Genomic DNA, 16,599 nt, shown 5'->3' on the forward strand with positions numbered 1-16,599 from the left:
TCAATTTACAGTATGTCATAGCTTCCAAATATGTATGTATATCTATTTTGTCAAGCTTATCTCAAGGTGATAAGAAGTTCTGTGCCCATTTTTCTTGCTTCTAAGAAGTACTATAACCATTTTCTTTTGCCCAATTGTCCCCCGATTTTAAAAACTAGTGAGGCCGATATGAGATGACAAAATGCAATACCTTAAATAATAATTATAACAAATAAGAAAAAGGGCATATATTTATGATGTACTATGTGATGTTTTGATTTTATACGTGCACAGAAACACACACACACATTGTGAAATGATTCCCACAGTTAAGCTAATTAACCTGTGTTCATTACCTCACATATCTATCTTTTTTGTTGATGTGTGTTGAGAACATTTGAGATCTACTGTCTTAGCAAATTGCAGGTATATAACACAGTATTATTAACTGTAATCACCCTGTTGTAGATTAAAGTTCCCAAACATTTTTTTCCATATCTCTGTATAACTTTTGAGGAAATGAGTAACACGTTTTTTTTCTATGTAGATTGAAAGGCATACATAGCCAACACCCTATCATTGTTGTTTTTATATGATACTGAAAATGAATAATGTATATGCTAATTATTTATAGAAATGTCAATATTCTTTCACCTTTTCCTGAAGTTAGAAATAAGGTAATGCTACTTATATGAGCAGAATATGAAGATAAGTAGTCTCATGAAAATCTCTTCTAAAAAGTAATTTACTCATCTGAGTTTCCAGGTTTTTTGTTTGATAATTTGGTTATAAAATTAATGAAATAAAGAAATAAAATAATATGAAAAACGAGTCTATGTATAAAGAGAACCATTTTTAATGCAAAAGAATGTTGACTTCTAAAAATTAGCAAACAAGGTGAGACTTTTCATAAAGTGAAAAGGCGTTTGGAAATCTTTTAATCAGCCTTAAATATTGTACAAAGCCATATTATTTCTCAGCAAGCCCAACAACCTGGTTTTACTCCAACATTGAAGTCATTTTGTTGAGCTAAGTAAACTAGTTGGCTGTTTTAAAGGCCATGCTATAATCATAAAGATAGATAATTACCTTTAAACACTGGAAGCTTACCTAGCTAGTTTGAACTAAGACAAACTTTGAAAACAATTGACTCAACTCATCATCTTTTGCTCACCGCACAGTATATGTTCATTAAATGCCATATAAAATGAAATTGGCTACAGTACTCACATTTCTGGTCTCTTTTTCTTGCTTTCTTGTCTCCTCTGACCTTTCATTACATCTGGATCTTATTTACATATTGTGAAACTTGAACTAAAAACAAAACGGAGTATCTCTTTTCACACAAAAAGTTTTTTGCTTCTTCCAGGAGCTGAAGGTATAAATATTTAAGAACTTTAAAACTCCAAAGAAAATGTACACATTAGCAAAAAGATTATATTTCCCAAGTAAATTTGGGATACTGTTTTTTAAGTTAAAAAATATTTTAATCTCATACAAAAACTTTAAATTACCTTGATTTCCTGGATGTATCTTTTCTTTCTTTCTAGCAGTAGTTTTTCCACATTCAGTCATGTATTATGACTATCTAGAGAATAGATTGGTTGAAACAAATATGAAAATAATGAAATCTACAAATCAATTGTGTAAAGTAGATTCAATATTGCTATTGTAGTAGCATGACTATTTCTTTTCTGGTGTGTTTCCTAAATGAGAATAGAAAGGAGATTGATAGCTGACACTCCTTGAACATTCCTGGATGTCCTATATGTAAATTTTATCCATCATGCGTAGTCCCAAGAAAAAAATACTTTAAGGATAGCTTTAGTATACCATAGGATTCTTACTTGAGCAGCCTCAGAATTGTTAGTTTATTATAATCTTTTTTAAATATAAAATTAAATTATTTGCCTTAATGGAAAGAAGTAATGAAATATAACTCAGTAAACTGCCTATTTTCATCTTATTTATTTTCTCGCTAGGTCTATATTTGACTCTGATGAAGGATTCTCACATTTATAGAGTATCTGTGAAGATTAGACCAAGTGATATACATTGTTCACTTCATTCCTTCCATCAGCAGCATGGCTTTCAAAATGTTGTAGATCAAACTAAACCTCACTGTTCTGGACACTGCTTATTCCAAAAAACTGATGTCTGAACTTTAAAAATTAATAATTTATAATTTTAAAAATGAGATATAGAACTTTAAGCTAGTTAAGAAAAATAATTTGTCCTAAGACCAGCATCACAAACCAGCATCACAAACCCAGCATCACCAGGGAAAGTTTTAGAAATGCACATTTTGAGGCCTGTTAGACATTGTGAATTAGAATATGTGGGAGTGGAGCCAAAAAACTTATGTTTTAGCAAGGCCTCTAGAAAATTATGATGCATACTGAAGTTTTAGAACCACTGCTCTAAGCATGTCTCACCTTAATAATGTAACAAAGTTGTTAGTAGTCATTAGCTGGAGTTTCAAAGATAGTCTTTGCTATTTATGTTTATTTAATCAACAGAGAGCATTGTAATAATTGTTAGAAGGAAATTGTATTAAATTTACATAGTCAGGTAACAAATATATTAATATAAATCACAAATTATTCTGCTATGTTAATAAAAGTATGTCCATATAATTAAGTAAAGCACTATACTAAATTATTTTTCACAAAGAATCACTGTGCATGTAAGAAATGTATACATATTTAGATTTAGCTACCCTTTTTTTATATGTATTTAAACATCATTGCCTGTTAGCAATAACTTTTTAAGGTCATTTTTTTCCCCTGAAGTTAAAAAGTGAACATGCACCTCATCAACAAGCTCTCTCAGCTACAGAACCCAATGTTTATGACACCATTTTTGAACTTAGCAGTCTTTGAAGGATCTTTATGATTTGAATGTTATCTTCAGAGTGTCAAGAAAAATAACACAACTGTGTGATTTTTTTCATATGCATTTTAAACTTTCAGAGTTAAGAAAATATTTAGAGGTTAAAAATAAAAGTCATTTAAAGAGAGCAGCTAGATCAAACTAAACCTCACTATTCTGGACACTGCTTATTCCAAAAAACTGATATCTGAATTTTATAAATTAATAATGTATGATTATTAATTTATTATTATAATTAATAATTATTTTCATAAGAAAATGAGATGTCAAACTTTAAGCTAATTAAGAACAATGATTTAAAACTTTTAATAGCATCTCATTGCCATTGATAATGAATAATCTTTTGATAATGAATACTTGCTATCTGCACATTAACTGTCACAGATAACCTTTATTCATATTGTACTAATACATGTGATTGAAAAGGCTGTGTTCTTAAAATCATTCTTCTGTTTGGATTTAATATCAATTTACACAGATATTTTTCTCTTGTTTCATCCTAAATTAAGTTTTATTCTTTTTGCTCTTTGCTTTCTAGTTGTGCCTCCCCACTTAAAGCTTATAGATATTTGCAATCTCCTCTTGCTCTCTTGTCCATCTTCCAATCCCACTTCATTAGGCTGGTTTTCCTTAATGTAGATTGCACTATTTCTATGTACTGCTTCCTGCCCTGCAATTACCAATGCTCTTAAACTAGGATTTCAGCTCTCCATTCATTATGCCTTCATCTTTGGATAGCAACAACTGTTTCTATGTGGTTTGTGGATTTTCATATTATTCCTGTTCTCTGGTATGATCAAACTTGTAAAGTGATAAGTTGAATTTCAAAGTAGAAACACATAAAAGATTGATGTGTATCTAATACCTACCATGTGCTAGGTGACTTACTTAATTTAGTTCTCAACCCTCTTAAACGATATAGATATGTTTTATTATTATGTATATTTTACTTATAAGTACACTACAGTTCAGAAAAGTTAAATATTTTCTTCTAGCTCACAGAGCACCTAAGTAAAGCCAGGTTTCAAATCTAAGTAGGTTCATTTATTGATTCATTTCCTTATTCAACAAATACTTATTGAGTACATACTATGTGATGGTCATGGCCCTAGGTTCTGTGGCAGATCCAACATCCACTCTCTTGGACATTAGCTATGTCTGACTTCACAGATGGTGATCTTTCTGCTACACCAGACAGCTTAAGAAGAACAAAAAATAAAAACAGGAAAAAAAGGTGTTCTGTTGTTTTCTGGAATAGACACAGTTGCTACCCATGTAAGAAAGACTGTATTTGTAAGAATACCCTATTGTATGTAGTCCTGTAGAGAATTTTGACATTCTGCTTCTCTCATCATGTCACCACTTTTAGCACTAATGCCTTTCAATGAATGGCATCACTACAATATATATTTTTTCTTTTATGTTCTAAAATACACAAAATCTGTATCTGTAGGCTCAAATTCTCTAGAAGATTTTAAGACAGAATTAATGATCCTTCCAGAAGTATGTTTTTAAAAAGATGAAAAACTCTATATAAAGAATATACACATTCATCAATCCACCCATTCATACATTTTTTATACCCTGAAAAATATTTATGATGGCTTACCCAAATAAACACAACAGAATTTTTTGAAATACCAACATGAAAAATAGGACAAGAGAAAATAAAATGAAACTAGGTTGTTTAATAAGCCTACTGAAAAATATCCATAGATTTTTCTGTTTACCAGAGTAACTTGATTCATGAGCATCATAATTTAAACTAGTAGCACAGAAGAATATTCATATCTTGTTATGACACTTTAAAGGAAATTTCACTTGTATGTATTTCTAAGGAGGATCCCAGTATAACATGGTGAACAATGACTTCAAGTAATGCATAATGTAAATAAGAATTTCACTGAGCAATTTTATTAGATCCAATTGCATATCAAAAAAATCAAAGTTCAATAAGATAATTCTATGAAAAATAAAAATAGATATTCCAGGCAGATCACTCTTCAGTGACCTCAGGACAAAACATGGTATATTTTTATAGGATTTAGAAAAATTAATGAATTGCAATTGTTAGGCAATTTTTATTGTGCTAGTCTGGGAATACATCATTTTATGTGGATCTCTGTAGTCATATTTTGTTTCAGCAAAATACCTGAGGTTGGATATTTTATAAAGAAAAGAAGTTTGTAGTTCATAGTTTTGGAGGCTCAAAGCCCAAAATTGGACGGCCCTGTCTGTTTAGCCTCTGATGAGGGCTCCCTTGACTGATCAAAACACAGAAGAGGAGTAGAAACTGCTATTTATAGAAGGGATCACACAGCAAAACTGGAAGCCATAAAGGCAGTGTTCAAGCTCAGTCTTTTCATAACTAATTTTCTCAAGAAACAACTCCAGGAGACCAGGATTAATCCATCCTGAAACAGTACCCCCCAGTGATCTAATTTCCTCACACTGAATACCATATCTTAAATTTTGACGGACTTTAAAATTCGGAATCTTCCTGGGAGCGGGGAGGGGGGAGTCCATAGCAATCTCCAAACTTATCAAATGTCAGCCACTGCTTATATGGATGACTTTTTCAAGTACAAAATGAAGTATTTATCCAGACAGCTCCTTTTATATTGTTCTCATTCTTATTGTGCTTGATTTGGAGGCTCTAAGATTTTAGAAATTATAAGCCTTAATAAAGCATTTTATAGCACAGAAATAGTGTTCCTTCTCAGGAAGACTCAAAATCATAATAGATATTACTAACACAATGTTTAGATAGTACTAGCTCAATACAAACTTAACTGATGGCAACTCACTTTCAAACTTAAGAATTTAAGTTTTCTAGACTGGGATAGTAGCTTAGTAGCCGAGCACTTGCCTAGCACATATGAGGTACTGGATTCTATACAATACCACATAAAAATAAATAAATAAAATAAAGGTATTGTGAACATGTGCAACCAAAAAAAAAACTTTATTAAAAAAAAGAATTTAAAGTTTTGTTTTCTGTTGCCCCTGATGGCCTCTCTATTTAAACAGGTTTGGTTGAGAAGTATTCTTTGTTAGTTTTCTTTTGAACTTTCTGCTGTTGTTAAATACTGCACATGCTGGGATTTGGTAAACCAGAAGATTGTATCAATTTTAGTAGTCCTATATTCTATATAATTTTAAGGGGTGCGGGCTGGGGATGGCTCAAGTGTAGCGTGCTCGCCTAGATGCGTGAGACACTAGGTTCAATTTTTAGCACCACATAAATGTAAAAGAAAGATATTGTGTCCACCTAAAAAAAAACCTAAAAAACAATAATATTTGAAAAAAATTTAAGAGGTGAACTAATAATTTATGTGTTCTAAAAGTTTGTTTATAACATCAATTAGCATATAATACATATTTGCATTTTTTACTGCTTTATCAAGTCCTCAATTTTTGCCCAGAAAATTTTTTTACAAGAGCTACAATCTTATTTAGAATTGTCACTCTATGTCTAATGAATATTAAAATATCAATATATTCCTATATAGAGATATAAAATATTTTAGAGATATAAAATATTTACTGGAATACTTTATTTTGCAAGCTTTATTCCTTTGTTGCTTTCAATTATTATAAATTGTTTCACTTATATAAAACAAGACTAGAAATGGATTAAATCATGTTTTGGGCCCCCTACATTTAGCCTAAAGTATATCTTTACCATTGTATTACAACATATAGGTGTACTTCATTTTATGGAGCTTCAATTTATTGTGCTGCATGAATTATTTGTTTTACAATTTGAAGATTTGTGGCAACTCTGCTTCAAGCAAGTCTACTAGCAGCATTTTTCTAATAGCATGTGTTCACTTCATATCTGTGTCACATTTGGGGAATTCTTGCAAAAATCCAAACTTTTTTATTATTATTATACCTATTGATCAGTCAGCAGCCATCAGTATCAATGCAACACCCTCAACCAGCAAAACGTTCAGATGATCATTAGCATTTTTAGCAAGAAAATATTTTTGAATTATATACTGTTTTAGATGTAAGGCTATTTATACTTAATAGATAATAGGATAGTGTAAACCTACTTTCATATGCACTAACAAACCAAAAACTTGGTGTGATTTTATTAAGATATTTACTTTATTGCAGTTATCTGGCACAAAACCTGGACTGTCTCCCAGGTGTGCCTTTATACCTGTCCTTAGAAAATGTAGTTTTCCTTTCTCCTTCACTGGCTTCTTCCAGGTTTACCTTATCCTTATCTTAAAAATGTACTGTCCTAAATTTCCTAATATATACAACCTATCATTTCATTAATTCTTTTTAAAAAATCAGTTGGTTAATTTATATTGAAATCAATGATAAATGGAGAGTTTTTCTTCGAGCCTGCACATGGGTAAAGTTGACTTGATAACTTCTTGTCCCTTTAAATTATGTTATAAAATCATAGAAGTAGGAGGGATATAAGATGATCTCAGGTTTTCATGGACTAATTATTTCTAGAGTACTAGGCAAAGAAAAATGCCCACCTTTCTTACCCTGTAAAAATCTATTGAACTATTAATAACACTCTGAGACTTCATTTTTGGAATTTAGTTATTAAGCAAAATGTGATTTCTATCAAATACTATTGAAACCAAAGGAATATGATAAGACTACTATTATAAAAGTTATCTGGTTTTTTTTGGGGGGGGGAGTCCTTACCTTTAATTCAGTGATCCTGAAAAAAATACAGATGTTTGAGGAATTACAAAGTATGGTTTATAAAAAGCCTGGGTTATGGGCTGAGGTTGTGGCTCAGTGGTAGTGCACTTGCCTGGCATGTGTGAGGCAATTGGGTTCAATTATTAGCATCACATTAAATAAATAAATAAATAAATAAATATCTGTCAACAACTTTATATATATATATATATATATATATATAAAGAAAGCCTGGGTTATAATTATCTTTTAGTGAATTTACTACTCTGCCTTCCTTCTTTTTTGGCTAATTTCACTCAGTTTGCTATTTAATCTTTAATTACAGGCCACAAAAGAAGTAATAGAACGGGAAGCGCCAGGGATGGCCCTGGCAATGCTGATGGGATCACTTAATGTTACACCTCTGGGCATGCTCTCTAGGTAAGAAAGTAACCAATATGTTACAAAGAAAGTTAATTCCAGACCACTATGCAGTATAACCCAACTGATAAGTGTAAGAAACTTTAGTCACAACACTTAAGTTCACACCTTTTTTCCTGGTTTAAGTTTTAGTATGTTGTCTAGCTAGATCTCGGCCATTTTCAATTTCTGGGTTTTGGTTTTGTTTGGGTTTTTAAAATTTTTTTTATTTTTATTTCTTTTCTTTTTTTGCATATTATGTTAAAACCTTTAGAGAATATTGATTACAATCATGAAAGAAAAATTCAATTCATGTTTATAATCTCTTATAATTGGCAATTGGTACATTTAAATTATTATATTAATAATATATACTTTCATTAAATTATATAGTTTAAATTGTACCTTCATTGACATCCATCTTCAATCTGATGACTGAGTTGTTACTATTTTAGCAACTCTTAGATTAAAATCTCCTAAGTGAGTATAATATATATCATTTAAGATGGAACTATCAGCTTAGTCAGAATCTGTTGATTTAATGACCATTGATTAATAAACACTTGATCTCAGAGCAACCATAAAATGCACAGCAACTTTATTATTTCAGAATTTCTTAATCATTTATAGCCTTTTACATCCTGTATGCAGTATGGATGCAAAGGTAAATGTACCCATTTAATTGTATGGGATGTGATTCATGATGTTCTTTTGGTTACTTAATTTATATTCCATCAATGTCAGCTGCTACAGGAGAATGTAAACGGTGCATTAATTACTATATTCTCTTTACTTCACATGTACTATATAACATTAAATTTAGTAAGAATAACTCAAGAGTTAATATAGCATTGTAGATATTTTATATGTAAAAGTCCATGCCAGAGTTTAAGGAATTCAAGTTGATTCTTTTATATCTTTTTTTAAAAACCCTTACTGATATTACCTGTACCTTTGTAGTCCAGGGTTATATTTGATCTCTTTTTTCCTATGTAATTAAGTAGAGGTTTTGGAACATAAAAAGAACTTTTACTGGTATACAAGATATAATCAAGAAATAATTAATCTTCATCTCTTATTAATTTTTTGTAATAACATTTTAATTCAGGAGGCATAATAATATACTTATTTGCCAGGTGCCATAATAAACATGAGGGATTCTAAGGATAGAAAGAAAAATAAGACATGATCCTTACCTTAAGGTAAAGAGTTTAACTGAGGATCCAACAGTTTAACTGAAGAAATTTTTATTCACAACTGTTAAGATGAACCTTTAACATAAGGATAGCTTTCTTGATATAGTATAGAAATAACCACTTTTTTTCCTTATTGAAAAGCTTTTCTGGGTTAGTCTCTCCCCTTTCTATAGCCCCATAATTACTGAGCACTGCCTTGCTGAATGTGAAAAGTTAATTGGCAGGAGCTACTTCTAAGTATTTTGGAATAAATCAATCATCTTTTTCCTGAAGGTTTTGAAAATGTATATACATATATATTTAATAATATGTATTTATATATACATATTTAATAATAAGTATTTTATAATATATGTGTATACACACACACACACACATACACACTTTCTCTTCTTCTGGCTTTTCTTTCTGTTCATTGCTGATTTATCTGAGAGGGATAGTAGTCTACATTGGCTATGAAAAAAAGTAACTGTGAAATATTTCCCTGAACTTTTTGTACTTTTTTGTACTTTTGCACACATGAACCTTTAGGAGTTAATTTGGGACTTGAGGAGTGGCATACTTATGTTTTAAAGGTATTTCATATATTTCTTTCAGTGTGTTCTCTATATTCACAACGCACAGATGTTTCCAGGACTTGAGTTACTTCATACACATAATTAAGATATCCAGATTCTGTAATTCTCTCCTCTCCAAGAATTTTACCTCACACACAAAATTCTAGGGCCCCTCCTTCCCAGTTACTCTGAATAAAACACATTTCTTGCAGAGCCTTAATATACTTTGCTTTCATGTTCTTCTGTAAAATTGGAACATCTTTGGGACAAAAGGACAAAAGATTTCAAAAAAGAAAAAACTAAGATTTTCACCCCAGCTCTGTAGAGAGTAGGGACCCATTTTCAGTTCCCACTAGCCAGAGAGATCAGTATTTTCTCTGGGATTTAAGTATTCACACCATCATCATCGTAGTATTGCAACTCCAAACTCAGACTAGCCTCATTAAGGATTGTTATTCAGGTTTTGACTTCAGTCTCAAATCTTCCTATTATTCCCATACAGAGTTGTTAGGTAGTGACTCTGCATGTTAGGCAGAATACTGTGTATTCTGCCAACAATCAGTAAGAAATGCTGTTTTTAACTTCTTGGCCAACACCACAAGATCCAAGAGCAACAACTTTATCCTTAAGATCAGATACTTGAGTTCATATCCTAGTATTACCTAACATTTAGTGCCACCTTTGGCAAGTTATTTAGCTAAATCTAGCACTTTCTGAACCAGTAGCTAATTACACTGCTTGCAAAATAGCCACATATAATCCCATGAGTCTGTCATTTATGTTTCTTCATTTTAAAAAATCAAGTATTTTTTTTCTTTCTAAACTAATAATACTAGAGCAACCACTGTGGCTATAAATTAAGCTTGATTTATCCTGGGTTTTATTCTCAGTTTTGTCACTAACTTAATTTCTGATCTCTACTTAATTTTTCAGGGACATCACATAATTTATAGATATGAAATAATGTCTTACTTACATAGGTTGATTCTAAATTATAAAAAGAAAAACTGAGTGCTAGTGTTTTATTTTATAGAAACATTAACCATTATAATCTTAACCCCATCTTTCAATTGTGTTTTAAATATTTGGTTCATTTAGATGAGGTACTTAATTTGTTTTTTAAAAATATGAAATAGAATAGGACCAATCTATTTTTGCTATGATTTATCCTATTACCTGCCATAATTTCCAATTTAGTCTTTATGCTTTATCTTGTTAGAATAAAATATAAAAATTCTTAACAAATACATTTTCTGTTTGGGAAGAGGAGGTAATTTTTCCCTTTTAGGTTAAAAATAGATTTATGCTAATATTGGTTTAAAATAATTTTTCCTAAGGCCAAAAGATTACTAAACTTAAATTTTGATACTTGAATTTACTTATCTTACTATTTATTGTTAAAACAACATGTGTCACTTAAAATAATGTACATTAGCAGTACTCTTATTGTGAAGAAGTACTTATTGTGAAGGTACTAAAAGAAATACAGGATTTGAACAACACAATAAACCAAGTAGTTGTAATGCATGTAAAAAGAAGATGGTTGAGTCGTGAGCATCAGCAATGTGTCCAACTGTACAACAGTTGAACTGGCAAAATATTTCTGAAGTAACTATTTTGGAATTTAGGAATGTATTCAAAAGCTTGCAGACTTCAGGGGAAGTCTTGATGGCAAATTTTATTTAATTTTGATCACTTTCACCCTAATTTAGGACTTGCTATCTCCCAACCCCCTAGAATCACAGCAGGCTAGTGTCCCTAGGACAGCTTATAGAAGCCTTTAGATCATAACAGCCTAAACGTCTTTAATCAATAAAGTTTACAAGAGACAAATAAGTATATATATTATTAAAAGTTTCAAGACAGCATACAAATATGGTACTTATAAACCTATGATACTTTTAAACATATATGTACTTAATAATAGACAATTCAAATAGATGAAGCAAAGACTGACAAAATTAAAGGAATGCTATGCAATAATAATTAAAGAATTTAATACTTAAGATTCAATAATGGAGAGATAACTAGACAATAAACTAAAGAAATACAGGATTTGAAGAACACAATAAACCAACTAGATCTAATGCATGTATATAAAATATCTAAGCAGCAGAATATTCACTTTCTCAAGTGTACATGGGATATTCTTTAAGTTAGATCAAGTGTTAGACAAAAACTACACTCTTAACCAATGGGTTTAGGAGGAAATCATAAGAGAAGTTAAAAAATACTTAAAGGTGAATTAAAACAAAAGCATCCCATACTGAAATTTATTGTATACAGAAAAGCAGTGCTGTTGTAACTGTGATTACTTACATTAAAAATTAAAGATCTCAAAAAAACTTTACAACTTAGGGTACTAAAAGAAAAAATTAATTGCAAAGGTAGCAGGAATAAGAAAATAACAAAGATTAAAACAGAAGTAAATGAACCAGAATGTAGAAAAACAATACAGAAAATCATCTAAACCAAAAGCTATTTCTTTACAAAGTTCAACCAAACTGACTTTAGCTATATTGATGAAAGAGAAAAAGAGAGATGACTCAAAATGATTAAATTGGGAATGAAATGGAGTTATTACTACTGATTCCACAGAAATAAAAAAGACTATTAAAAAAATAAACAACTGTATGCCAACAAATTAAATAACCCAAACGAAATTGACAAATTTCTAGAAACATAAATCATACCAAGACTAAATCAAAAAGATATAGAAAGTCTAAATAAATTTATTCCTAGTGTGGAGATTAAATAAGTAATCAAAAGCCTCCTTACATGTAAAATATGGGGATACACACATACACACACACTCCATATGGCTTCACTAGGAAATTCTTTTTTTTTCCCCCTCAATATTGAGAATTGAACCCAGGGTCGCTCTATTTCTGAGCTTCATCCCCAGCCCTTTTTTATTTTTTATTTTGAGACTGGATCTCACCAAGTTGCCCAGGCTACCTTGAACTTGCCATCCTCCTGTCTCAGTCTCACAGGCCGGTCAGATTGGAGATGTACACCACTACACATGGCTTCAATAGTAAATATTACAAAGCTTTTAAAGAAGAATTAACACCAGTTCCTCCCAAGTTCTTCCAACAATAAAAAAATTTAAGAGGAGGTAACACTTCCTAATTTATTCTATGAAGCCGTATCACTGATCTGATAAACCAAAGGCAGAAAGAGAAACCAAAAGAAAACTACAGACCAATATCCCTTATAAATATTGATGCCAGAGGCTTAATAAAATAACAGCATAACAAATTCAGCAGCATATTAAAAATCATTATACACCATGACCAGATGTAACTTATCCCTGGAATGCAAGGATAGTTCCATAAAATATATGAAAATAAATCAATATAATATAGCACAATAGCTGGATGAAGGGGAAAATACTGACCTGATTATTTCAGTTGATGTAGAAAATCTGAATTTGACAGAACTCGATATACTTTCATAATTAAAAACACTCCACAAACTAGGAATACAGGAAACTTACCTTATCATGAACAAGGCCTTATATGAAAACGCTGAAACAGACATCATACTCACTGATGAAGTTCTAAAAGGTTGTCTCTAAAATCAGTAACAGGTAAGGAGGCCTGTGTTTTCTGTTTCCATTCAACATAGTGTTGGAACTTCTAACCAGAGCAATTAGGCAAGAAAGAGAAACTTAAAATAGACAAATTAGAAAGAGATACCAAAAGTGCCTTTGTAGCAATGATTTGTGTAAAAAACCCTAAAGATTCCACTATATTCATTAGAACTAATAACTGAATTCAACAAAGTTCCAGGATACAAAATCAACATATAAAACCAGTTATGATTTTTTATACCAACATCTAATGGCAAACAAAAGTAAGAAAATAATTGCAAAATACAGCATCCATTCATGTTAAACACTAGAAAAACTAGGGATACATGTAAAACTTGTAAAAGCTATATAGGTTAAACCCAGGGCCAACATCATTCTAAATGGAAAAAAAAAATGTAAGCATTTCCTCCAAAACCTGGAACAAAACAAGGATGCCCTCTTTCACCACTCCTATTCAGCAAGGTCCTTGAAACTCTAGCTAGACAATTAGGAAAAAGAAATAAATTAAAGAGACATGAATATTACAAGAAGAGCTCAAACTATCCCTGTTTGCCAATGACATGATCCTATATTTAGAAGACAAAAAAAAAAAAAAACTCCACCAGAAAACTTCTAGAACTCATAAATGAATTCTGCAATATAGCAGTATATAAAATTAACAACCATAAATCAGTTGCATTACTATACACCAATGATAAATGTACTCAAAGAGGAATTAGGAAAACTACCCCAAACATGATAGCCTCAAAAAAAAAAAAAACCAATATTTGGGAATCAATCTAACAAAAGACCTCTACGGGGGCTGGGGTTGTGGCTCAGTGGTGGAGAGCTCGCCTAGTGTGTGTGAGGCCTGGGTTCCATCCTCAGCACTACATAAAAAAATAAATAAATAAAATAAAGTTAGTTTTAAAAAGATCTCTACAATGAAAACTGCAGAACACTAAATAAAGAAATTGAAGAAGATCTTAGAAGATGGAATGTTCTCCCATGTTCCTGCATAGACGAATTAATATCGTCAATGGCAATATGGTCTGGGGTTGTGGCTCAGTGGTAGAGTGCTTGCCTAGCATGTGTGATGCCCTGGGTTCAATCCTCAGCACCACATAAAAATAAATATATAAAACAAAGATATTATGTCCAACTACAACTAAAAAAAATAAATATTTTTTAAAAATGGCAATACTACAAAAAGCACTATGCAGATTTAATGTAATTCCTATTAAAATTCTATTGATATTCTTCATAGAAATAGAAAAGCAGTCATGAAATTCATTTGGAAAAATAAGAGACCCAGAATAGCTAAAGCAATCCTTAGCGAGAAAAGTAAATCAGGAGGCATTACAATACAGACCTTAAATTATATTACAGAGCTATAGTAACAAAAACAGCTTGGTGTATGCACCAAACCGAATGAAGACCAATGGAATAAAATAGAAGATACAGAGAAAAACCCATATAAAACACAGTTATCTCATTCTAGACAAGGGCGCCATAAACATACATTGGAGAAAAGAGCCTCTTCAACAAATGGTGTTGGGAAAACTGGAAATCCATACATAGCAAAATGAAATTTATTCTCTACCCTGCACAAAATTCAACTCAAAGTGGATCAAAGACTTAGACATTAGACTAGAGAGACCCTGCACCCACTAGGAGAAAGTATAGGACCAACTCTCCATCATGTCAGTTTAGGAACCAACTTCTTCAACAAGACACCTAAAGTGCAAGAAGTAAAATCTATAATCAATAAATGCGATGGTATCAAACTAAAAATTTCTTCACAGCAAAGGAAACAATCAAGAGCATGAAGAGTGAGCCTACAGAATGGGAGAAAATCTTTGCCACCTCAGAAAGAGCATTGATCTCCAAGATATATAAAGAACTAAAAGAACTTAACATTAAAATATATATATATGGATAATCCAGTAAATACATGGACAAAAGATCAAAACAGACACCTCTCAAGAGAAAAAATACAAATGTCAACAAATGTATGAAAAAATGCTCAGCCCCTCTAGCAATTAGAGAAATGCAAATTAAAACCACAAAAGATTCCATCTCACTCTTGTTAGAATGGTAATTATCAAGAATACAAATAACAAATGTTGGTGAGGATGTGCAGGAGAAAAGGTACTCTTACACATTGCTGGTAGGACTACAAATTGGCCCAACCACTGCAAATTGGAAAGCAGTATGGAGATTCCTCAGAAAACTTGGAATGGAACTACCATTTGTCCCAGTTATCCCACTTTGGGTATTTAAGCATATACCCAAAGGTCTTAAAAACAGCATACTACAGTGACAGAGCTGTCGGAACCACCCTCCGACAAAGATTTGGGGAATGCACGAGACCAGCTGGTGCTTCCCTTATCTGAGCAAGAGGGTGAGTGTCATGACCCAGCCCACCACCCAGCCTGGCCAAGAATCACACCGAGTCGGGAGTTGAGTCAACCATGGAGGTACAGCAATCTCAACTTTATTGTATCAGGGACAAGGTTATATATTGATAGAAGGAGGGGGTAAGAAGAGACAGTATTGAGAACCAATAGGGGGCAGTTACATCACTATCACTAAGGTCCTAGACAGATTTCAGGTTAAAACTGAAATTGCATTCCCCAAATCTTTGTCGGGGCTAAGGTCAAAAGCCCGCAAACGCCAATCTAGCCAGGTCACTTATACAGAATTGCTCTGGAAGAACCCATGAGGCCGCCTCAGCCAACACCCAATAATGGCTGCCGTCCCAAAGGAGGTAAAAGGTTCCAACACACAGCCACATGAATATTTACAGTAGTTCAATTCACAGTAGCTAAGCTATGGAACCAATCTAGGTGTCCTTCAATAGATGAATGGATAAAGACAATGTGTTATATATACATATTACTCAGCCATAAAAAAGAATGGCTTTATGACTTTTGCTGGTAGATGGATGGATCTGGAAACTATTATGCTAAGTGAAATAAGCCAATTCCCCAAAATGAAAATTTGAATAATCTCTCTGTCTGAATGCTGACACCCAACTGGGGGCGAGGGTTAGAAATTCATTGAATTAGACACAGGGAATGAAAGAAGACGGCGGGGGGCTGGGGTGGGGGGGATAGGAATAGGAAAGACAGTAACATAAGTAGGACACTACTTTTCCATGTTCATCACTAGTGAAACTCCACATTATGTATACCCACATGAATGGGATCCTTATTAGAATAAATTATCCTCACTGTATATCTAATATGTCAAAGTTCAATCTACTGTCATGTATATCCTTTTTTTTTCTTTTTTTAAATATTTATTTTTTAGTCATAGG

General features: G+C 32.0%; 1 protein-coding gene across 28 annotated transcripts in view; it reads left to right on the forward strand.

Moving 5' to 3' along the window:
- Gphn (gephyrin) overlaps window positions 1–16,599 on the forward strand; it is a 595,586-nt gene that overhangs the window by 298,534 nt on the left and 280,453 nt on the right. For all 28 annotated transcript variants that reach the window (XM_040276071.2, XM_078050082.1, XM_040276074.2 and 25 more), the window contains one exon: window positions 7,877–7,971. In XM_040276071.2, coding sequence (XP_040132005.1) covers window positions 7,877–7,971 — 95 coding nt within the window. The remainder of the gene's footprint in view (window positions 1–7,876; window positions 7,972–16,599) is intronic.

The sequence above is a fragment of the Ictidomys tridecemlineatus genome, chromosome 5 (assembly GCF_052094955.1).
Source record: "Ictidomys tridecemlineatus isolate mIctTri1 chromosome 5, mIctTri1.hap1, whole genome shotgun sequence".
Lineage (NCBI taxonomy): Eukaryota > Metazoa > Chordata > Mammalia > Rodentia > Sciuridae > Ictidomys > Ictidomys tridecemlineatus.